This window comes from Eurosta solidaginis, chromosome 5 (assembly GCF_040869045.1).
Source record: "Eurosta solidaginis isolate ZX-2024a chromosome 5, ASM4086904v1, whole genome shotgun sequence".
In the NCBI taxonomy this organism is placed as follows: domain Eukaryota; kingdom Metazoa; phylum Arthropoda; class Insecta; order Diptera; family Tephritidae; genus Eurosta; species Eurosta solidaginis.
This window is the reverse complement of record NC_090323.1, coordinates 88,833,805-88,857,568: the sequence shown is the minus strand read 5'-3', so window position 1 is coordinate 88,857,568 and position 23,764 is coordinate 88,833,805. Positions and strand designations below refer to the sequence as shown.

The window sequence follows — 23,764 nt, the reverse complement described above, 5'->3', positions numbered from 1 at the left end:
CAAATTGTCATCAATATCCTCTAACGGGAGTCCAAGGAAATAGGGGTGGACCATAAGGAAAGCGGTGTTAGAGGCGTTGGTTCCACATTACAATTAAAGAGATGGTTGGTGTCATGTGGGGACACATTGCAGGCGGGGCATACATTTTGTATGTCGGGTTTGATTCTGGATAGGTAAGAGTTTAACCTGTTACAGTATCCAGAACGAAGTTGAGCAAGAGTGGCACGCGTTTCCCTGTGGAGTATGCGTTCCTCTTCCGCGAATTTTGGATACTTTTCTTTGAGTACAGGATTCACCGGGCAATTTCCGGCTTAACGGTCCGACGCCTGTTTGTGGAGTTCACCAAGGACCTGCTTGTGTTTTTTCGCGTCATACGGCTGGGTTCCCAGGTGCCGTATCTCCTCAAAATGCTTACGGAGATGACTCCTTAAGCCCTTAGGCGGTGCTGGTTCATCAATCAGATGTCTGTTGGGATGCTCAGGTTTCTGGGTATTCAACAGGAACTGTTTGGTCAGCATCTCATTTCTCTCCCTGATGGGGAGTATTCTCGCTACATTATGCAGATGGTGTTCTGGGGACATAAGAAGACAGCCTGTGGCGATTCTGAGAGCAGTATTTTGGCAGGCCTGTAGCTTCTTCCAGTGGGTAATTTTTAGGCTTGGCGAACATATGGGTGACGCGAAGCAAGTAATCGGCTAGCTAATTGCTTTGTATGTGGTCATGAGCGTTTCTTTATCTTTTCCCCAAGTACCGCCAGCGAGGGATTTGAGAATTTTGTTACGGCTCTGAATTCTCGGAACAATTGCGGCTGCGTGCTCACCAAAATGTAGATCTTGATCAAACGTCACACCCAAGATTTTGGGGTGTATGACAGTCGGTAGCGTAGTGCCATTGACGTGGATGTCCAAAATGGCCGACATTTGGGACGTCCATGTTGTAAATAAGGTCGCGGAAGATTTAGTCGGTGATAATGCCAGTTTTCGCGATGCTAAGAGATCAGGGAGGTAGACGTTTATTCTATTGCAAAGCTCATCGATCTGTAGGCCTGGGCCTGTGGCCATTATTGTGCAGTCATCGGCGTAGGAAACGATTGTGACTCCTTCTGGTGGTGAAGGTAGCTTAGATATGTAGAAATTAAACAAAAGTGGGGACAGGACACCACCCTGTGGCACCCCTTGTTTAATTCTTCTTGGTTTTGCAGTTTCGTTTCTAAATTGCACCGATGCCTGCCGACCACCCAGATAATTTGCGGTCCACATTTTAAGACATGGGAAAAGGGTAGACCCTTCCAGGTCTTGCAGTAACGAGCCATGGTTGACCGTATCGAAAGCATTTGATAGGTCTAGCGCTATGAGTACTGTTCTATGGTGGGGTTTTGATTTAAACCGCAATTTATCTGGGTGCTTATGGCATTTAGCGCGGTGGTAGTGCTATGGAGTTTTCTGAAGCCATGCTGATGACAGGCTAGTTGCAAATTTGCTTGGAAATAGGGAAGCAAAATGGCTTCAAGCGTTTTTGCTACTGGCCATAGGAGAGATATCGGACGATACGATTATCCTATGTTAGCTGGTTTCCCAGGCTTTAGTAGCGGGACCACCTTGGCCATTTTCCATTTTTCGGGTATGACAAAGGTGGAAAGAGACAGGCTGAAGACATGCGCTAAATATTTGAAACCCTCTTTCCCTAGGCTTTGAAGCATCGGCATGGCTATGCCGTCTGGGCCCACTGCTTTGGATGGTTTAACGTGACCAATGGCATCCTCAACCTCTTTAGCGGTGATGGTGATTGCTGACGCGCTGAATTTGTGTTTATGTGCGTGTCTGTTGGCCCTCTGTCTATCGTTGTCGACCGTAGAATGCATTATATATTGTCGGCAGATAGGGCTCCCGCATTTTTTCGCATCCAACAGCACTTTATCACCAAAGGCGATGGAAACTTTGTCTTTGTGCTAAGACGGATTCGATAGGGACTTTACGGTGGACCAAAGTTTACCCACACTGGTAGAGAGGTTACAACCTCTTAGGTGCTCCTCCCATTTCGCCCGTTTGTGTTCATCCACAAGCAATCTGGTGCGTTGGTGTGTATCCCTTATTTGGCGGTCGCCTGGATCAAGCTGTCTTATAAGGTCACGTTCTCTCGCTAAGTTTGCGGCCTGCGCCGGGAAGTGGGGCCGAATTTCTGGAATTCTCCCGGCGGGAATGAAGCGTGCCGAGGCGGATTCAATGACCTTGCGGAAGGCACGCTCCCCTTGTCGGGCATCAGTCGGGATAGGGAGGGCAACAAAGAGGTTGATATTTGTGACGACATTTGCTTCAACACTGCTAGTATCGCGTTAGTGTCAACACTTACCAATGGATTCGGAGTCTCTATCTTCTCCTCCATTTTAGTCGCTGGCTCTTCCACATCAGGATAAAAGACATACTCGTCCACATCAATTCCTTGAGACTCCATTACCTCTCTTAGCCGTGCTTGAAGTTCGATCTTGTTACCGGTTGTATTCAATCCACGGTTCTCCAACTCCTTTTTCGGTTGCTGGATCTTTAAATCACTCAACTTTGCCATGTCCAAAGTTGTATTCAAAATCTTCGGAATTTATTCAACAATTCTTCTTCTGACACCAATTGTAACGAATTTTGGGAAATTCCTCTTATTTGTAACCTTCTACCAACGTTCGAAACACTAAGCTGTTGAATAAATAACTCCACTATTCAATAATGCAAAATGGCCTTTATTCAAGTACTTCACAATAACACTACTACTTCTCGACAGATAGCGTGCTTAAATCAAACTGATTGCTGATTGCCCAGATTGCGCTCTTTTATACTCTTCGATTTCCTCGTTCCATACTTCTAGGCGTTTGCAGAGTTTACTTAGTTACCAGCAATAAAATTATAACTACAGATTCACGTGCATAGTTTCTCATATGCGCGTGTATATGTGAGTGATACTTGCACAAATTATTGCCTACTTTTGGGAGTATCTGAGATATATGCATGTGTTTGTGCGTTGCTCTCCGCTGCTTGTATGGACATATGTGTAGACATAATGACATAATTTGGTTATGTGCATACAAGTCACTGCTCAGTATCGGCTTAGAGGTGATAGTATCCCTTAGTGTAGCTAATATTCATCACAATACTTTTATTTTATTTTTATTTATTTTATTTAATTTCAAAAATAGTCTAATGTTCTTACAGACTACTTGGATTTGTACTTAAAAATACAGACCTTAGCAATACAATCAAAAAATTATTACACTCAACAAAGATTTGAAGGTGGTCTTTGGCAAAGAAAAGTCAATGGCCAAAGAATTTGAGATAGTATTGAACAGTGCTCTAAAAATGGGAGCGTTAGAGGCATAGAGGGTCCGGGCGTAATCAATATAAAACATATCCCAATTTCGCAGTGATCTAGGGTATATATGGAGACAAATACTCTCGAGTAAACGTGGTGAATCAATCACAGCATTAATAATATCATAGACAAAAGTAAGAGAAAGAATGGTCCTCCTACTTTGAAGTGATTGAAGGCTAATGAGTGCACATCTGGCATTATAAGAGGGAATCCGCTCAGAAAAGTTCATAGACTTCAGGCCAAACCATAAAAAGACTTTTTGAACTCGCTCGAGCCTTTTGATATGGCAGTCATGATAAGGCCTCCAGATAAACCAAGCATATTCCAACTTAGAGCGTACGAGAGACGTAAACAGCAACTTAAGAGTATAAGGATCTGTTAAGTCAGAGCTATATCGCCGAATAAAAGCCAAAACCGAGTAGAATTTAGCAATTATCGAGATTATGTGAGTGGTAAACGAAAACTGCGAGTCGAAAACTAAGTCTAAGTCAGAAATCTCAGTACGTGTGGACAGTCGAGAGCCGTCAATATAATATGAAGTGGGAATTGTGCCACGAGACTTAGAGAAGGTTAAGTGAAAGCACTTACCAATATTTAAAGGCAGATTATTATTACGGCACCAATCAGCAACGTTGTTCAGATCAGACTGAATATTTTCTGAATCAGAAGGAGTAGAAACAGTTGTAAATACCTTCAGATCATCAGCGTACAGCAAAAAATTGCAATGCTGAAAGCAGGTTGAAATGTCATTAATAAAAATTACAAAAAGCAGTGGCCCCAAAATGCTGCCTTGCGGTACTCCTGAAGGTTGCAATAAAAGGCTTGGCGTGAATATTGTCAACAACAACTACACATTTGCGTGAGTGAAGGTAGGGCTTAATCCAAGACAAAAATATAGAGCGAAAGCCCAATCTGGCTAGTCAAGATTTGATGACTGACTTTATCAAACGCTTTGGAGAAATCCGTATAAACCGTGTCGACTTGAAGACGGTTGTTGAAGGCTGCAAGGCAAAATTCAGAAAAAATGCTAAGTTCGTAACCGTGGATCTACCAGGCATAAAGCCATGTTGACTATCACTAATTAATTGCTTGACAGCAAAAGTAATTTTTTGTTTTACAACATACTCAAAAAGTATAGAGATAGTAGATAATTTCGCAATTGGTCTATGATAAAAACTCACCACTATTATATCGCAAGGTGAATTGAGTGTGTTACAGAAACACTTTTCATATCGAAAGTGATATGTATAAGCCAAGGCGATCCAACTTGTGGATAAGCAAAGAGTGGGAGACCTTGTCAAATGCTTTACTGAAATCAATGTAAATATCATCGGTGTGAAGATGTTCTCTAAATCCCTTAGAAACATGAGTGGTGTATCTAAGTAGTTTGGTAATGGTAGATTTGCCTTTACAGAATCTGTGTTGGGTAGCTGCAAATGGGTTTTTGTTTGAGAAAAAAATAAATATGTGTGTGTGCAGTTGAGAGATTTTAAATTTTTTTGATTGCGAAAAACGTCAATAATGTCAGAAACGGTTATAGCTGGTAGATGTTTTAATCATCGCCGAAGCTGCAATGTATGTCAAGGAGTGCCAAAGCTTCACTTCGGGATTTCCAAAATCTGTTTTTTGCATCATTGTAAATTTTTTTTAATAATAATTTAGTACTAAAAAATTCGGAAGCTTTCAAATTATTTGTGTAATTTTATTTTAAAAATGTCTTGATTTTAATTATATAACATAATAAAAAGACAAAATGTGAAACCTGTTGAAATAAATAAAAACATTACGAAATTGTCTGACGTTGATGACTTGGCGGTTTTCGAAATGTTACCAACGCAGTATGCCAGTAAATGTTTCATTCTTTTCAGTTTTTCCCAATAAAACCAAAAACAATAATTGAATAACAATTATTATTTACCGGTATTAACCTCATTAATTCTTAAAAATCTCAAGTTAAAGATAAGTTTAAAACAATAATGAACGAAAAATAGTATTATTATTGTGAATAACATAAATATAGTTAAAAAAACTAAACAACACGCCATAGAAGAGATGTTCCTGTCTCCGCTATTAAGCACAACTCGTTTTGTAGCGAGTTACTAATCACTGCCTTTTTGAATAATTGCCGCTAGATGGATGTCTTTGCGCGCCTAGCCTAAGGAGTTACAAACCTACAAGTGAAGCTAAAATAAGCATTTTAAAAAGCGTCGAGCGCTCGTATATGAAAAATATGGCACAAAGCGCCCACACTTTATTCGTAAAAATACTAGTATTTTTCGTTCATTATTGTTTTAAATTTATTTTAAAAATTATTTTTAACTTTTTAGTTCGATATCATTTAAAAGCGTCTTTTTCAGTTTTTGTTAAATTATATTTATTTTTCACTTTTTAGTTTCATATACTATAAAAGCGTGTATTTTATTTTTTTTTTTAACTATATTTATTTGTTTGTAACTCTCCTTTGCGCACATAGCCCAGAGAGTTGCAAACAAACATACATACAAGTGAAGCTAATATAAGCGCGTTGAAAATCGTCAGCTGAATATTATACATAACAGCTAGAAATTATAAATATACTACATTAGCTTTGTTTTTTTTTACATCTATAGACGTTTACGCTTAAACTTTATATGGACTACTAAGCGTCAAACTTTAAATACACCTCTGAAATTGATGCGCATAAAATTAGTACTACTAAATCTCAATGCGCATTATACCCAGATGTTACTGAAATATGTGTTTATGTTTCACCTCTACACTAATTCTATGTATCACCTCTTAAAATGACGCGTGTCCACAATTCAACGCAACTGATTCAGCTATATGTTATACACTATGGCTATCAGAGCGTTGTGTCTCCACGTTTCGGTACACCCTGTGCTGTAGCTAGTTATTTAACCACTGCCGCTGGATGGGTCTCCTAAGCATTATCTAAGCGAGGATAAGCGGGTTTTTACGCGCAAACATAAACATATACGCGTGTAAAAAAACACGGCTATTGTTAAATAAGTGAACATTATTAGTATGTAACGATTATTTTTCTTTAAACTTTTTTGTTTATTTTGTTAAGAGTTAAGATAACAGTTTTCTTTATAGTAAAAAGTTAATCCGTTATATCAAATGAGCTCGAATGAGAGTTAAAACCTTGACACAAACACAGAAAAGGTTCACTTAATTCGAAATTAGTTCTGCACTTCCTCAAGGGAAAAGGTTTGTAATATCTTGACGCTATTTAGTTCGTTCAAAAGTAAAAGGCTAGAAATCAGTCCCTTCAGTAGTTTAGCCATTAATAATACGCCTAGCATTTCTCCTAGACTCGCAAGAGTTGGAAGGTTGATAAGCTTCAACCGACTAATATAAGGTGGAAGATTATACGCAGAGTCCCAATAAAAATTCCTTAAAGCGAAAATTAAAAATTGCTTCTGTATTGACTAGTTTATCTGCATAAACTTGATATCGCGGATTCCAGACTACTGATCCGTATTCTAGTATTGATCTAACTAATGTGGTAAAAAGGGCTTTAGTTATATAAGGGTCAATAAATTCTTTAGGCCACCGTTTCACGAATGATAGAACACCTCTAGCCTTATTGACCGTAGTATTAACATGAAAGTTGAAACTAAGTTTAGCATCATCCATCGTGACTTCCAAGTCAACAAAATAATTTACTGATACAAGAGTTATTAGTTACGTAAGAGGCTGCTGCCAACGATTTCGAAGAGAGGCATATGAATCAACATTTATTGAGGTTCAGCTGGATTTAATTTACGTTGCACCAAGCAACTATAGGCAGTTTAAGTCCGCTTAAAGCAAGGGGCGTTCTTCAGTAGACGCATAAGACCTGACAAGTTTAAATCATAAGCATACATTAAAATTTGGAATATTTCATTGTGGTACAGATATCAATAATAAATAGCAAGAACAGAATTTGACCGAGATGACTGCCCTGTGGGTCGCCAGAGGGAAACTCAATGACATTTCAAAGAGTATTTTTAAAAATTAATTTTTGCGTTCGACCGCAGAGAAACGAAAAGATCCACTGGGTGAGACCACGTTGGAAGCCAAGACGATCCAGCTTGTGGATAAGCAAAGAGTGGGATACTTTGTCAAATGCTTTACTGAAGTCAATGTAAATATCATCGGTGTGAAGATGTTCTCTAAATCCCTTAAAAACATGAGTTGGGTATCCAAGTAGATTGGGAATGGTAGATTTGCCTTTACAGTATCCGTGTTGGGTAGCTGCAAATGGGTTTTTGTTTGAGAAAAAAATAAATATGTGTGTATGCAATTGAGAGATTTTAAATTTTTTTGATTGCGGAAAAACGTCATAATGTCAGAAACGGTTATACCTGGTAGATGTTTTTATCATCTTCGAAGCTGCGATGTATGTCAAGGAGTGCCAAGGCTTTTCTGTCATTTCGAGATTTCCAAAATCGGTATTTTAGTACCATTGTAAATTTTTTTTATTAATAATTTAGTTCTAGAAATTTCGGAAGCTTTTAAATTATTTGTGTAACTTTATTTTAAAAATGTCTTTTGATTTTAATTATAAGTTCTGGATTGGAACAAAGAAGGATATCGAAGATATAATAAAAAGACAAAATGTATTAAAGAAGGAAAAACCCATAAGTAATCCTTTGGTTACGTACAAAATATTTGCGGAGTTATATGTTCTCTACGCAGAACTTGTCAACAACTTAAGCTATGTTTATAAATATACATTTCAAGTCCAGAAGCGTGAAATCGTAAGAACATTAGTAGAATCAGCTACTCAACGATTAATTGAATTAAAAAACGAATTGAAGAACTTGGAACTTAGTGAATATGTGTATGTAGATAAGGCTTTAACTTCCCGTAAGCTAAATCCGTACGATTTACTCATATGGCGTTCGCCACAGTTCTTGTATCGTCGACCGCCAGAAATACAAAATATTATTTATGAACGGAAAATATTTATGACGGAAGATGAGAAAGTGCTAACTGATAGTAAAGAAAAAGGGTTTTTGTGTGAAACTGTTACCCTAATACAAGCTCTTGAACGGGCCAGAAGCTCTCGAGTTTATAAATCTGCTATGCAGTACGACAAAAGAAATCTTAAAGCTATTCAGGGAAAAAAAGTCCAATATATCTTTAAACATAGACCTGATCAGCCTATGAGCATACCTGTAAAGCGAACTATTTTTAGCTCAAGTTTTATAAAGGAAAGCGAAAATTGCCAATACTTGTTTGGGGTTGATTATTTAGGAATAGAATCGGAAGAAGGTAAAATAGTTATTTTCATAATTATAAGTACATAGATATGTATTTATTAAGTCGTTAGTTATACACATGGCGGAACGATAGAAGGTGTCAGCATGGTAACTTACCTTACTTACTTACTTAATTGGCGCTTAACCGTCTAAACGGTTATGGCCGTCCAACAAGGCACGCCAGTCGCTCCTTCGCTCCGCCAACCGGCGCCTATTGGTCACAACAAGGGAGTTTAAATCGTTTTCCACCTGGTCCTTCCAACGGAGTGGGGCCGCCCTCTACCTCTGCCTCCATAGGCGGGTTCCGATAGAAACACTTTCCTGGCCGGAGCATCATCTTTCATTCGCATAACATGGCCTAGCCAGCGCAGCCGCTGCGTCTTAATTCGTTGGACTATGTTGATATCTGCGTATAGCTCGTACAGCTCATCATTAAATATTCTTCGGTACTCGCCATCGCCAACGGGTAGAGGTCCATAAATATTTCGAAGAACTTTTCTCTCGAACATTCCCAAAGCCGCTTCATCTGCTGTTGTCATGGTCCATACTTCTGCCCCATATAGCAGGAAGGGTACGATAAGTGAGTTGTAGAGTATGATTTTCGTTCGCCGAGTTAGGACTTTACTTTTCAATAGCCAACCTAGTCCAAAGTAGCATTTATTGGCAAGATTGATTCTTCGCTGGATTTCAGTGCTGATGTTGCTAGTGTTGATGATGGTTCCCAAATAAACGAAGTCTTACTATTTCGAAATTATGGCTGCCAACAGTAGCGTGGTTGCCAAGACGCGTATGCGCTGACTCTTTGCTCGATGACAGCAGGTACTTCGTTTTGTCCTCATTCACCATCAAACCCATCTTTACCGCTTCTTTTTCCAGTTTGGAGTAAGCAGAACTAACAGCGCCGGTGCTTAGGTCGATGATATCAATGTCATCAGCATATGCCAGTAATTGCACGCTTTTATAGAATATTGTTCCAGTGCGGTTAAGTTCTGCAGCTAGTATAATTTTCTCCAGCATCAAATTGAAGAAATCGCACGATAAGTGGTCACCCTGTCTGAAACCTCGTTTAGTTTCGAACGGCTCGGAGAGGTCCTTCCCAATTCGAACTGAGCTGATGGTGTTGCTCAACGTCATTTTGCACAGCCGTATAAGTTTTGCGGGGAAACCAAATTCAGACATAGCGGCATATAGGCAGCTCCTTTTCGTGCTGTCGAAGGCGGCTTTAAAGTCGACGAAGAGGTGATTCTCTTTTCTAGTGTTTTTTCCAAGATTTGGCGCATTGTGAAAATCTGGTCGATGGTAGATTTACCAGATCTGAAGCAGCACTGATAAGGTCCAATCAGCCGGTTCACGGTGGGCTTCAATCTTAAGCACAACACACTTGAAAGGACCTTATATGTGATATTAAGAAGGCTGATTCCACGATAGTTGGTGCATTTTGCAGTATCCCCTTCTTGTGGACTGGGCAAAGAACACTTAGATTCCAATCGTCGGGCATGCTCTCGTCCGCCCATATTTTGCGAAGAAGCTGCTGCATGCGCCTTTCTGACTTCGTCATAATCAGGTGGGGGACATTTCTTCCATCATCATTGATTGCGGGATCGGGTTCGTCATCTCTGTGCAGTAAATCGTTGTCTCCATTTAGGAGAGCAGAGAAGTGTTCCAGCTACAATGTCGCCGTTTTCGTTCCTACAGGAGTTTGCCCCGGTCTTAAAACCTTCCGGTCGCCGTATTTTTTGGTAAAATTTTCGGGCGTTATTCCTGGTGGCTAGCAGCTCAAACTCCTCGCACTCACGCCTTTCTGCTTCTGTTTTTTTGTTCCTGAAAAGGCGTCTTGCTTCCCTTTTCAACTCACGATAGCGTTCACACACTCCTCTCGTTGCGCTCGCTTTTAACGTAGCCTTGTAGGCAGCGTCTTTTCTTTCGATTGCAACGCGGCATTCTTCATCGTACCAGTTGTTTTTTCGTAGCCGCCGGTAACCAATTTTTTCCTCGGCGGCAGTACGAAGTGCTTTAGAGATATGCTCCCACTGCTCCTGTATTCCTTCAGGCTGAGTTGTGCTCTCAGAGAGCAGGTGTGAGAGTCGAGTTGCGAAATCATTGGCAGTCTGTTGTGATTGAAGCTTTTCGACGTCTAGCTTTCCTTGTGTTTTTTGTTCCTTGGTTTTAGCCGCGCTGAGGCGGGTACGTATTTTGGCTGCAACGATGTTAGGTCCTCGGATCGTGCGCACATCTAAAACACTGGAGGCATGCCGTCCGTTTATCACAACGTGATCGATCTGAATACGAGTATTACGACCAGGAGACTGCCATGTAGCCTGATGTATCTTTTTATGTATGAACCTCGCGCTGGATATGACCATGTTTCGAGCACCTGCAAAGTCAATCAGCCTCAGTCCGTTAGGAGAAGTTGCGTTGTGTAGGCTGAACTTTCCGACTGTAGGGCCAAAAACACCTTCTTTGCCCACCCTGGCGTTAAAGTCGCCAAGCACGACTTTTATATCATGATGGGGGCAGCGCTCGTATGTGCGTTCTAATTGTTCATAAAAAGTGTTTTTAACCTCATCGTCTTTCTGCTCTGTCGACGCATGGGCGCAGATGAATGATATATTAAAAAATTTTACTTTTATTCGGATAGCGGCGAGACGCTCGTCCACAGGCGTGAACGCCAGAACTTGGCGACAAAGTCTCTCTCCCACCACGAATCCGACGCCGAAACTGCGCTTATTCGTATGGCAACTCCAATAAATGTTACAATTTTTGATTTTCTTTCTTCTTTGCTTCGTCCAACGCATTTCTTGGATGGCGGTGATGTCAGATTTTGCTTTGACGAGGACATCAACCAGCCGGGCATCTGCACCAATCCCATTCAGGGAGCGGACGTTCTAGGTGCATGCCCTCAATTCATTGTCCTTCAAACGTTTGCCATGGTCGTCACCAATAGAGAGTGTATTTATCCGAGGCTTGTTGGTATGTTTCATTGGAGTATGGTTTTACGTGGCGGGTCCCAAGCCCAGCGCACAGCCCGCTCAGCGGGGGTGAAAATATTACTTGCACGTTTATATAGCGAGCCGCTTGCTCAAGACAGACGCCCGCTTGCAGCCGCACCTAGAGGTGTACAGAAGCTGCCGATGAGATCTCCCCGGCTAGTCCTTAAACCGATTATGTCAGAGTGGCCTAGCCAGGTGATGGCATACCTACGAACATAAATAAAAATTCCATGTACTTTGTTTTTGTAAATTCGATGGACAAATGTCAAAATCTTACTGCGCCGGAAGATGATGTATCAAATCAAATAAAAAAGTTTATAATCAGCTGTCCTATGCTGCCACCTTTTATCGTTCCGCCATGGTTATGCATATATACTTTTTCTGTAACTGTTAAGTTTTGGTTCTGTCAAGAAATTCCCCAAAAAAAAAAAAATTTAAAATGACCCCAGATCGCTCCGAAACCGTCGTATTTTGACGTATAACACCTTTTTATTTAAATCCGTGCAAAACCCATTTCTACACATTTTTTTTTTTTTTACAACGAAATTACAACAACCACACGAAAAGCTTAAATTTCTTTTGAAAATATTTCTTCATAGAAGGAAACTTTTAACTTCAGGCCTATTCTTGTATTCGGTTTAGGATATTGTGCCTAATTTTGTAAACAACCAACGCTTACCAACATAAAATTGTAGGTGTTCTTGATATGCGCACCTTTAAGCTAAGGACTCACTGAGCTGTTTGCTATAAGCACGTTTGCTATAAATAGCGGAAACTTTAATAATTTTCCCAAAATAATTTTATTTTTTTTGTTTCCCTTTTGAAGACATTTCCTTCTCTCAAAGACCTTTTAAAAAAATCGATCAATGTAAGCGGGTGACTCAACTTTTTTATAAAAAATTTTGTTTTGCAACTGAAAATGAACAGAAAATTGAACAATGTTACATACACACTTTTGACTTTTTCATTTTTCATTTTTTTTAATGCCAAAAAAATAAAGTGCTTATGAAATAAGTAAAAAAATATTTCGAAAAGTTTTGAAATCGGTTTTTATGTAATGCCTCAACACGTGCTATTTTTGCAAAGGGACAAAAGAAAAACCCTTACTTCTTATCCTCTTCTAATTTCTTCTTCTACATTCATCCTTCTTCACTTGGCTGATACGTCTTTAACCCTTAGATATGCTGAAACTTCACGTTATAAGAGATCACCAGTCTCAAGTGTCCTCGCTACTGCGGAAAAAAATGATCTTGAAGATATTCTTTGGTTTGTTTTGGTCCTTTTCCTCGCGGTTGGAAGATACATTTTTTAATTGGCGCTTAACCGTTTAGGAGATGCTGGTCGTTGCGTAACAAGTCACCCCAGCTAACCCTGTTTCGCGATAACTGACACCAACAGGGGGCACCAAGAGAAATCAAAGTCTTCCCCCACTTGCTTCTCCGAACCTAGTGGATATCTTCCCATAACTTGCCCACGCCACAAAAACGCTGTAGCTCTTCGCAGATTAGCTAAACATCATCGTTCAGTTGTAGTATTATAGTTCGTGAAGGCTGAATTTACCGGCAGAACGGTAAAAATCTGCCGCCGTGGTGTAGAGCTAGTGTGTTGACCTATCCATCAAAAATATTTAAGAAAATTTATGTAAATGGTATTGATTGTCCATCGGCATTACCCTGGCACCAAAAGTTCGTCCGAATTAGCAAATAAATTTTTGGGTCTGCAGAAAACATGTATTAAGGTGAGCCAGTTCGTAGAAAAACGAATACGCGATAAGTAGCCTTCGAATTAGATGAAAAGCTAGACCTTAATCTCCTCAGATATATATCATACCAAATTGTTATTATTAGTAGATATGTATCTCTTCCGTAAACCTTGGCGGTAAGTCGGGTTTTTCTTCTCGTCGCGCAGACGCTGATACATTTCTAAACAATTTGTTGAAGAAAATTCCTCAGAGGAGGATCGTGGCCTGATGCTTCCTTTTGCGGGAAACCACAATACAATTCTTGAATTGAAAATTCTAGAATGCGGTTGACCGTTGAGATTTCTTATTTTCTGGATATTTCCACCAATAAAAAATTCGGGTTTGGATAAAATATCATAGTATTAATGTTAGAACGCAAAAATATACGGTAATTATATACGACATCATGACACTGGTAATACGCGTCCAAAAATACAGAGAGAGGTGTCAAAAGACTCGTATTGACATCGACAACAATAATCCGAAGGCGGAAAATAAAAATTGTAGATCGTTCAAAAGATATTAACAAAAAACCTAAAAATTACCCCGGAGTGCTCCGAAACCGAGGATGGGATCCATAGTATTTTTGCGCAGAATATCTTTCTGCATTGGCGGCCTTTGGCCGCACTTATAAAAAATACCTTGAGTGGGTACAACACCGGTTTGGGGACCAAAACTATATCCGCGGAACACACTTATGTTCACTATTTTTTTTTTGGGTACAAAAAAATTATCAAAATTACAACAACCACATGAAAATCTCTTGACATGACCAAAATGTTTTACCTCCGCTTTCGGATTTGCGATCCTGGTTCCAAAACGCGTCTTTTGATATCCCTCTTGATATTTTTGGACGTGTATTAAGAGTGTGAAGATGTCGTATAGAATTACCAAATATATTACAGTTTGTTATATTTTTGTTATGAAAACAACACCAAAATAAAAAAAAAAAATAAAAATGTGAGAGCAGTGAGAATTTTAAAATTTTTTTAAACGTTATTTTGGCTCTCACCGGTTTTACCTTGCAATATTTATACCATGTACCGAACTGTGTACTCGATTTATTAATACGCTTTTCTCATTTTTTGAACACTGAGATTTTTTGAGTTGATCGCTGTTTTGATCTGGGTGTGCGATATAAACGCACTCCATAAAACTTTCTCCAATACTACTTATTCGACCTAAGGGGTTTTCATCATCTTCTGTTAACGATAAGCGGCAGATTATTTGAAAAAGTTAATCGCAGGTGCTGAGAACGTCCCTAAGCCAAAATATTTCACAGACATTTTGGGATTTGGGTAAGTTGGTACCAGGGACGTGCTTCAACGCTCGATCAGTTGTTGGGCTTTTAAATTTGTTCGTTAAAGCGGTTTTGGGTCTTTGAACTTGGTTTTCACGCTTGTCTTAATCCGCCTGAGGGTGCAGAATGGAATACGACGATATTCAATGTAGATATTGATTGCAGAATCTACAGCGGAACAATCTGGTATATTTTGCCATACTTTTTGCATAAGGCTGCCGTCTCAAAGGCAAATTACATAAATTTGTCTTCTTTTGTGCCTGAATTTAACATTCATCGGTAAGCAGCCAACACATTTAACCAAGCTTTCGCTGACGGTGCACGTCTTAAAGCCCATCAGGGACTCGCTTCTAAGTTGCGTATCTGTGTCAATACACTTTAAATGTATGGAATGGTGCCCATCCAAAAGATTCCATAAACGGCTCAAGGAAAATCAGTTTATTAATAATTTGCAATAGGGGTCGACTACTAATGCACGTCCAACCATGTCGGTAGGTCAATATACGCGTCTGACAATCCGAAGGCGGAAAAGAAAAATGTTGCTTTTATCAAAAGGTAATACCGAAAAATTACCCCGGATTGCTCCGAAAGCGCCGGTATGGAAAACATCAAGAAGAAGCAATCGGCTTATGGGATAACACCACCTGGTACTGTATTCGACTTGAACTATAGCGAGTTTCATCCTGTCAAAGATGTCTGTATTTTTTTTATAAGAAATTTTATTCCCCCCTGAGATCGAACTAGGCTATGACTGCGTATGCATGTGTGCGGCCTAAATCAGTTTTTCTGTTTTATTTTTGTCATATTTATTTCATTTTGTTTGCTCGATTCAGTAGATCTGAATCTGATAAAGCTTATGTTGCAGTCGTTTTCACACGATTAGACGAGCTAATACCCCCTTAAGTTATCCCTTTTAATTTACCAGACGAAGGTACTTCCAAATTCATGACATTGTTGCTTTTGAGCCATTTCCCCAAGTTAATGAACAAAGAAGTTAGAACCCTTTAATTCATAGTCACTAATCAATCTGACTCTTATTACATGTTATTATGCATTGAAAAGTTACGTATAAGGCTCATGTGATATTGGATTAGGCAAAAAGTTTACTATATTGTTGGTATAAATTTTGACGCCGCGGTATCTAAAATTTTGAAAAAGTTTTTTCAATTGGGAAAAAGTTTTACTAAGTAGTGTCGTCCCACGGCAGTGGTTTGACAAATATTCCGAGTGTATTTCTGCTTTGTAAAGCTTCTTGGAGAAAAGTCTTGTGCCGCCAATTTGTAGGGAAAAATTATAAAAAACTTGACTAAAAAATGTATTCAATAAGTAATAGTTTTGTACTAGCGGCAATACGCACGTGTTTTATAATCGCTCGCATGCACCTTTTTTTATACCCAGCTGTACTTGTACACAGGGTATTATAACTTTGATTGGATAACGGTTGGTTGTACAGGTATAAAGGAATCGAGACTTCCATATATCAAAATCATCAGTATCGAAAAAAATTTGATTGAGCCATGTCCGTCTGTCCGTTAACACGATAACTTGAGTAAATGTAGAGATATATTCACCAAATTTGGTACACGAGCTTACCTGGACCCAGAATAGATTGGTATTGAAAATGACCGAAATCGGATGATAACCACGCCCACTTTTTATATATATGACATTTTGGAAAACACAAAAAACTTGATTATTTAGTGAATAATATACCAAAAATGTCGAAATTTGATGAGTGAGACCGTCGTGGCACCGTGATAAAATCAATTTTACAAATATTATTAATCATAAATCAAAAATCGTTAAACCTATCGTAACAAAATTCGCCAGAGATGTTGCCTTTACTATAAGGAATGCTTTGAATAAAAATTAACGAAATCGGTGAAGGAACACGCCCACTTTTATGTAAAAGATTTTTAAAAGGGTCGTGGACGAATAAAATAAGCAATATCTTTGCAAAAAGGAGCTTTATATCAATCGTATTTCATTTCCCAAGTGGATTTATAACAATAAATAGGAAAAATTTCACATTTAAAAAAATGGGCGTGGCACCGCCCCTTTTAGGACTAAGCAATTTTCGTTGTTTCGGAAGCCAAAACTCGAAGAAAAATTAACGGATCATAATAAAATTGGGTAAACAAATTTTCCTCATTGCAGGAAATATTTTTAGAAAAAATGGACAAGATCGCACTTTTATATAAAAGATTTTTAAAAGGGTCGTAGACGAAAATAATAACTTAAATCTTAGCGAAAAACAGCTTTGTATCAATTGAATTTTTCTTTATAAATTGAATTATAACATTAAATTGAAAATAAAATTTTTGAAAATGGGTGTGTCACGGCCCCTTTTTTGTCTAAGCAATTTTCAATGTTTCGGGGGCCATAACTCGAAGAAAAGTTTATATATCGTAACAAAATTGGGTACACATATTTATATTTCTTGTAAAAATGGATAAGCTTGGTTAACGACCACGCCCACTTTTATATAAATGACTTTAAAAAGGGTCGTAGGCAAAAATAATAAGTTAAATCATAGCGAAAAATAGTTTTTACCAATCGTATTTTGTGCCATTATAACAAGAAATGGGGAAAAACTCAAAAATTGAAAAATGGGCGTGGCACTGCCCCTACTTTACAATGCATTTTCCAACGTTTCTGGAGCCATAACTCGACGAAAAATTTGGTGCACATGTATGGTCTTTTAACAAGAAATATTTTCAGTAAAAATGGCCTAAATCGGTTAAATCGCTATAGATGTAGGTAATAAGATATTTCTAGTAAAAGTTGGAAAATTTCGTTAATAACCCTGCCCTTTTTTTGTAATAACGCTTTTTAGTACAATGACACTTGTGTGTTGATGTTTATTGTTCTGTTATATCTTTATTTTAAAATAAACAGTTGGGAAATCTCCATATCTGAGGGAAACTGCATTATTACCCGCTCAAGGTCATTGGTGTTAGCCTCTGTATCCTTTTTGCTTCTTTTAAGCGAAAATTAGTTCAGAATAGAACCATATGTATATGCGCAGCCTTGTAACACTAATAAGCACACAAAACAAGCAACAACAGCATTTCATATGTACAGCTGGGTATGCAATGTTCGGTCTCACCCGAACTTAGACTTCCTTACTTGTTAATCTTAATATACTCTCTTACAGTTAAGCGATTCAATTAAATCGTGCTTCAAATGCCGTGTAGTTGTGGTCTTATACCAGTTTCACACAGAGGGTTAATGAAATAATTAGTCAAATTTTCTACATTAAAGCCCCTATTGAACTCAATCTTCTATAGAAAATACAAATTCTTAATTATCTCATTATTGCTTTATTGAATGCCTAAATCTCTAATGGTTCTTTAATAAGAAAGTTGATTTTAATTGTGTTTTTATGCACCAAATTTTCAAACTAAAAAAAAACTTTTCATGTGTCAGAAAAAATAAAGAAAAAACGGCCGAATGTCAAAAAAACCTATCGAAATACAAACTGGCTCGTTTGTTTTTAATAAACTAGATTGTATTTTCCTTGTATTTCGTTAGTTTTTTCAAATATAGTTTACATACTTACACCAGTACTGAAGCCGTATTAGGAGGGAGTGCGACAAAAACTTGAAGGTAAAATACAACAAAAAATACACGAAAATAAAGTAGTGTCATAGGTATAATAGAGCCAAAAACCTAGAAAATTTTGCTTGAAGCGTCTGATTTTATTGTCAATGTAACAAATAACAATCAGAAATAAATTATTTTCAATAATTAACGAAAAATAGAAAAACACCAAAAAATTCAAAATTTTATTTTCGCTGCAATTGCAGCAAAATATAATATGGCCTTTTCAAAAATAGGCACATATTTAGATAAGAGCAACATTTATGAGCAGTTGCGCACGCACTTTATTTTGATTGCTTAATAGTTATGAGATGATTACGGATGATCCAGAATCTGAATTTAAGAACAATACATTCCTGGTGATCGTTGATTCGGTAATCACTGGCATTACTGAACGATTTGCAGCTATGAGAAGTTTGAGCCAGACGTTTTCCTTTTTGTGGCAATTTAATAATAATACACCCAACGGATTAATATCCTCCAAAGCCCGCCCAACCGACACGAGGGGCGCATCCGCATTACGCACGGATTTGTTTTGTTTTTGCCGAGTTGTTCATAGGCGGAGGTTTGTTAAGCGTCGAGATCTAAAACTGCTCAGCTACAGAATAAAAATCATCAGCTGAGTATTATATACATAACAGTTGAAAATTATACATATAGTAAATTGTTAAATAAGTTAACGATATAGCATATAAAGATTTTTGTTTTTTTTATGTTTTTTTATTTTTACTTCGTTACGAGTAAAGATAGGATAGGACAGTGGAAAGTGAATCCGTTATATCAAATGAATTCGAATGAGAGTTAAAATCATGACACAAACACCGGAAAGGTTCATTTAATTCGAAATTAGTTCTGCACTGCCTTAAAAGAAGAGGTTTGTAATGTCTTGACGCTCGTGATGGGACATTGAAGTTTACTTCGTTCAAAAGAAAGTGGCTAGAAATTAGTCCACTCAGTAGTTTAGCCATAAATAATACGCCTAGCATTTCTCTACGACTAGCGAGAGTTGGAAGATTGATGAGCTTTAACCGACTAGTATAAGGTGGAAGATTATATGCAGAGTCCCAATGAAAATTCCTTAATGAAAAAAGTAAAAATTGCTTCTGTATTGATTCAAGCCTATCTGCATGAACTTGATATCGCGGATTCCAGACTAATGATCCGTATTCTAGTATCGGTCTAACTAATATGGTAAAAAGGGCTTTGGTTACATAAGGGTTACTAAATTTTTTAGGCCATCTCTTCACGAATGATAGAACACCTCTAGCTTTATTGGCAGTAGTTATAATATGAAGGTTGAAACTAAGTTTAGCATTCATCGTGACTCCCAAGTCAACAAAATAATTTACTGATACAAGACAAAAATTATGAATTACGTAAGAGGCTGCTGGAAAAGATCTCCGAGAGAGGCACATGAACTTACATTTATTGATGTTCAGCGGCATTGAATTCGCGTTGCACCAAGCAACTAAGCAATTTAAATCCCCTTGAAGCAAGGGACGTTCTTCAGTAGACGCATAGGACCTAAAAAGTTTCATATCATCAGCATACATTAAAATTTTGGAATATTTTATTATGGTACAGATATCATTAATAAATAGCAAGAACAGAATTGGACCGAGATGACTGCCCTGTGGGACGCCAGAAGGAACATTAATGACATCTGAAAGAGTATTTTTAAAAATTACTTGTTGCGTTCCACCGCAGAGATACGAAGATATCCACTGAGTGAGACCAGGTTGGAAGCCAAGTCCATCCAGCTTGTGGATAAGCAATGAATGGGAAACTTTGTTAAATGCTTTACTGAAATCAGTGTAAATAACAGAAGAAGATTTTCTCTAAATCCATTAGAAACATGAGTTGTGAATTCAAAAGGTTGGTAATGGTAGATTTGCCTTTACAGAATCCATGTTGAGAGTCTGAAATCAATGCAGAATTGGAAAATGTTAGCTGATTGGTAACAATGGCTTCAAATACCTTTGGGATGGCAGACAATTTTGCAATTCCTCGATAATTTCCTACACATGACCTACTGTCATTTTTATGAAGGGGTATAAGAAAAGATTCCTTCCAAGCAGCAGGAAAAACTCCAGGTTTTAGGGACATATTGAATAAGTCATTTAGGGGCTGATAAATGTGTTCCGCGCATTTTTTGTGAAAACATGTGGGAATTAGGTCAGGGCCGTATTTATAAGATTCCTTCAAAGAAGTTAAATATGTAAGAAACTCTTCTGGAGATATTGATGGAATATTAATTGCGTTAAGTGAGTTAAGTTGATACGGGTATTCACTAGAAAAGAAATTAATTCAGCGGAATAGTTAGATTTGAAAAATTGTGCAAATAAGTTAGCAATATCTTGATCGTCGCTAGAGAAATCATCACGGTATTTCATACCATAAGGAAGGCTTTTAACCCTACGTTTACAGTTCACGAAATCATAGAAAGCTTTCGGATTGCAAGTTATTTTCTTTTTTATCGCACAGAGATAGGTATTGTAACACTTTTTATTTAATTCAAAATATTTATGACGCAATATAGAGTACTTCAAGTAGTCGGAGTGTGAACCCGTTGTTGTTGTTGTTGTTGTAACAATGCTCGCCCCACCTAATAGCCGCGACCGATCACAAATTGTCATCAATATCCTCTAATGGGAGTCCAAGGAAACTTGCCGTTTCAACAGGGGTGGACCATAAGGAAAGGAGTGTTAGAGGCGTTGGTTCCACATTACAATTAAAGAGATGGTTGGTGTCATGTGGGGACACATTGCAAGCAGGGCATACATTTTGTATGTCGGGGTTGATTCTGGATAGGTAAGAGTTTAACCTGTTACAGTATCCAGAACGAAGTTGAGCAAGAATGACACGCGTTTCCCTGGGGAGTATGCGTTCCTCTTCTGCGAGTTCTGGATATTTTTCTTCAAGTACTGGATTCACCGGGCAATTCCCGACATAAAGGTCCGACGCCAGTCTATGGAGTTCACCAAGGACCTGCTTGTGTTTTTCCGCTTCATACGGCTGGGTTCTCAGGTGCCGTATTTCCTCAAAATGCTTACGGAGATGACTCCTTAGGCCCCTAGGCGGTGCTGGTTCGTCAATCAGATGTCTGTTGGGATGCCCAGGTTTCTGGGTATTCAACAGAAACTGTTTGGTCAGCATCTCATTTCTCTCCCTGATGGGGAGTATTGTCGCCTCATTATGCAGATGGTGTTCTGGGGACATAAGAAGACAGCCCGTAGCGATTCTGAGAGCTGTATTTTCGCAGGCCTGTAGTTTCTTCCAGTGGGTGGTTTTTAGGCTTGGCGACCATATGGGTGACGCGTAGCACGTAATCGGCTGGCTAATTGCTTTGTATGTGGTCAAGAGCGTTTCTTTATCTTTTCCCCAGGTACTGCCAGCAAGGGATTTGAGGATTTTATTACGGCTCTGAATTCTTGGAACAATTGATCCTGATCAAACGTCACACCCAAGATTTTGGGGTGTAGGACAGTCGGTAGCGTAGTGCCATCGACGTGGATGTTCAATATGGTCGACATTTGGGGCGTCCAGGTTGTAAATAAGGTCGCGGAAGATTTAGTCGGTGACAATGCCAGGTTTCGCGAGGCGAAAAATCTGGAGAGATCAGGGAGATAGCCGTTTATTTTATTGCACAGCTCATCGATCTCTGGGCCTGGGCCTGTGGCCATTATTGTGCAGTCATCGGCGTACGAAACGATTGTGACTCCTTCCGGTGGTGAAGGTAGCTTAGATATGTAGAAATTAAACAAAAGCGGGGATAGGACACCACCCTGTGGCACCCCTTGTTTAATTCTCCTTTGTTTTGATGTTTCGTTTCTGAATTGCACCGATGCCTGCCGACCACCCAGATAATTTGCGGTCCACCTTTTAAGACATGGGGGAAGGGTAGACCCTTCCACGTCTTGCAGTAACGAGCCATGGTTGACCGTATCAAAAGCTTTTGATAGGTCTAACGCTACGAGTACTGTTCTATGGTGGGGATATTGATTCAAACCGCAATTTATCTGGGTGCTAATGACATTTAGCGCGGAGGTAGTGCTATGGAGTTTTCTGAAGCCATGCTGATGAGGGGCTAGCTGCAAATGTGCTTGGAAATAAGGGAGCAAAATGGCTTCAAGCGTCTTTGCCACTGACGATAGGAGAGATATCGGACGATATGACTCACCTACGTTAGCTGGTTTCCCAGGCTTTAGTAGCGTGACCACCTTGACCATTTTCCATTTCTCGGGTATGACAAAGGTGGAAAGAGACAGGTTGAAGCCATGCGCTAAATATTTGAAACCCTCTTTCCCTAGGTTTTTAAGCATCGGCATGGCTATGCCGTCTGGGCCCACTGCTTTGGATAGTTTAGCGCGACCAATGGCATCCTCAACCTCTCTAGCGGTGATGGTAATTGGTGACGCGCTGAGTTTGTGTTTATGTGCGTGTCTATTGGCTCTCCGTCTATCTTTGTCGACCGTAGGATGCATTATATATTGTCGGCAGAAAGCGCTCGCGCATTTTTTCGCATCCGACAGCACCTTATCGCCAAAGGCGATGGAAACTTTGTCTTTGTGCTTAGTCGGATTCGATAGGGACTTTACGGTGGACCAAAGTTTACCTACACCGGTAGAGAGGTTACAACCTCTTAGGTGCTCTTCCCATTTCGCCCGCTTGTGTTCGTCCACAAGCAATCTGATGCGTTGGTTTATATCCCTTATTTGGGGGTCGCTTGGATCAAGCTGTCTTATAAGGTCGCGTTCCCTCGCTAAGCTCGCGGCCTCCGCCGGGAAGTGGGGCCGGATTTCGGGAATTCTCCCGGCGGGAATGAAATGTGCCGAGGCGGATTCAATGACCTTACGAAAGGCACGCTCCCCTTGGCGGGCATCAGTCGGGATAGGGAGGGCAGCAAAGCTGATGTCTGTTGCAGATTTATATTCTTCCCACTTTCCTTTTTTGAAGTTTATGAAAGTGCGTTTTTCGGTGACGATGAAGTCGGCGGTACGCTCGAACGAAATAAGTATGGGCAGGTGGTCGGATGCCAATGTTACCATCGGCCGCCAGTTGACGCAGTTTACGAGTTCTACGCTCACGATTGAGATATCTGGCGAGCTATGACAGCTTCCTACCATACGTGTGGGGGCGTCTCCGTTTATTGTGCAGAACGTCGTTTCGTCTATTTGATCCGCCAACATCTCACCCGTACTGTCCGCCCGCAAGTTTGAATGCCATAGGTCGTGATGGGCATTGAAATCGCCTAAGATAATGCGATTGTTGCCAGTGAGTAAGGCCTCGATATTAGGGCGGTATCCACTGGGGCAACAGGTGACAGGAGGGATGTAGATGTTGATGATTTCTAGATTTGCATCGCCTGACCGGACAGATAGGCCTTGACGTTCTAAGACATTATCCCTGCGGTCGATGCCAGGATCAAATATATGATATTGCACAGAGTGGTGTATAATAAACGCGAGGCCGCCTCCATTTCCGCTCTCGCGGTCTTTCCTGTGGACATTATAACCAGAGCAGGTCT

The 23,764-nt window shown here is 39.5% G+C and overlaps 1 protein-coding gene across 2 annotated transcripts in view; it reads left to right on the top strand.

Moving 5' to 3' along the window:
* The first annotated feature begins 7,853 nt into the window (after positions 1-7,853).
* LOC137233596 (IQ and AAA domain-containing protein 1-like) overlaps positions 7,854-23,764 on the top strand; it is a 535,768-nt gene continuing 519,857 nt past the window's right edge. For both annotated transcript variants that reach the window (XM_067756723.1, XM_067756721.1), the window contains exon 1: positions 7,854-8,616. In XM_067756723.1, coding sequence (XP_067612824.1) covers positions 7,884-8,616 — 733 coding nt within the window. In that variant the 5' untranslated portion in view covers positions 7,854-7,883. The remainder of the gene's footprint in view (positions 8,617-23,764) is intronic.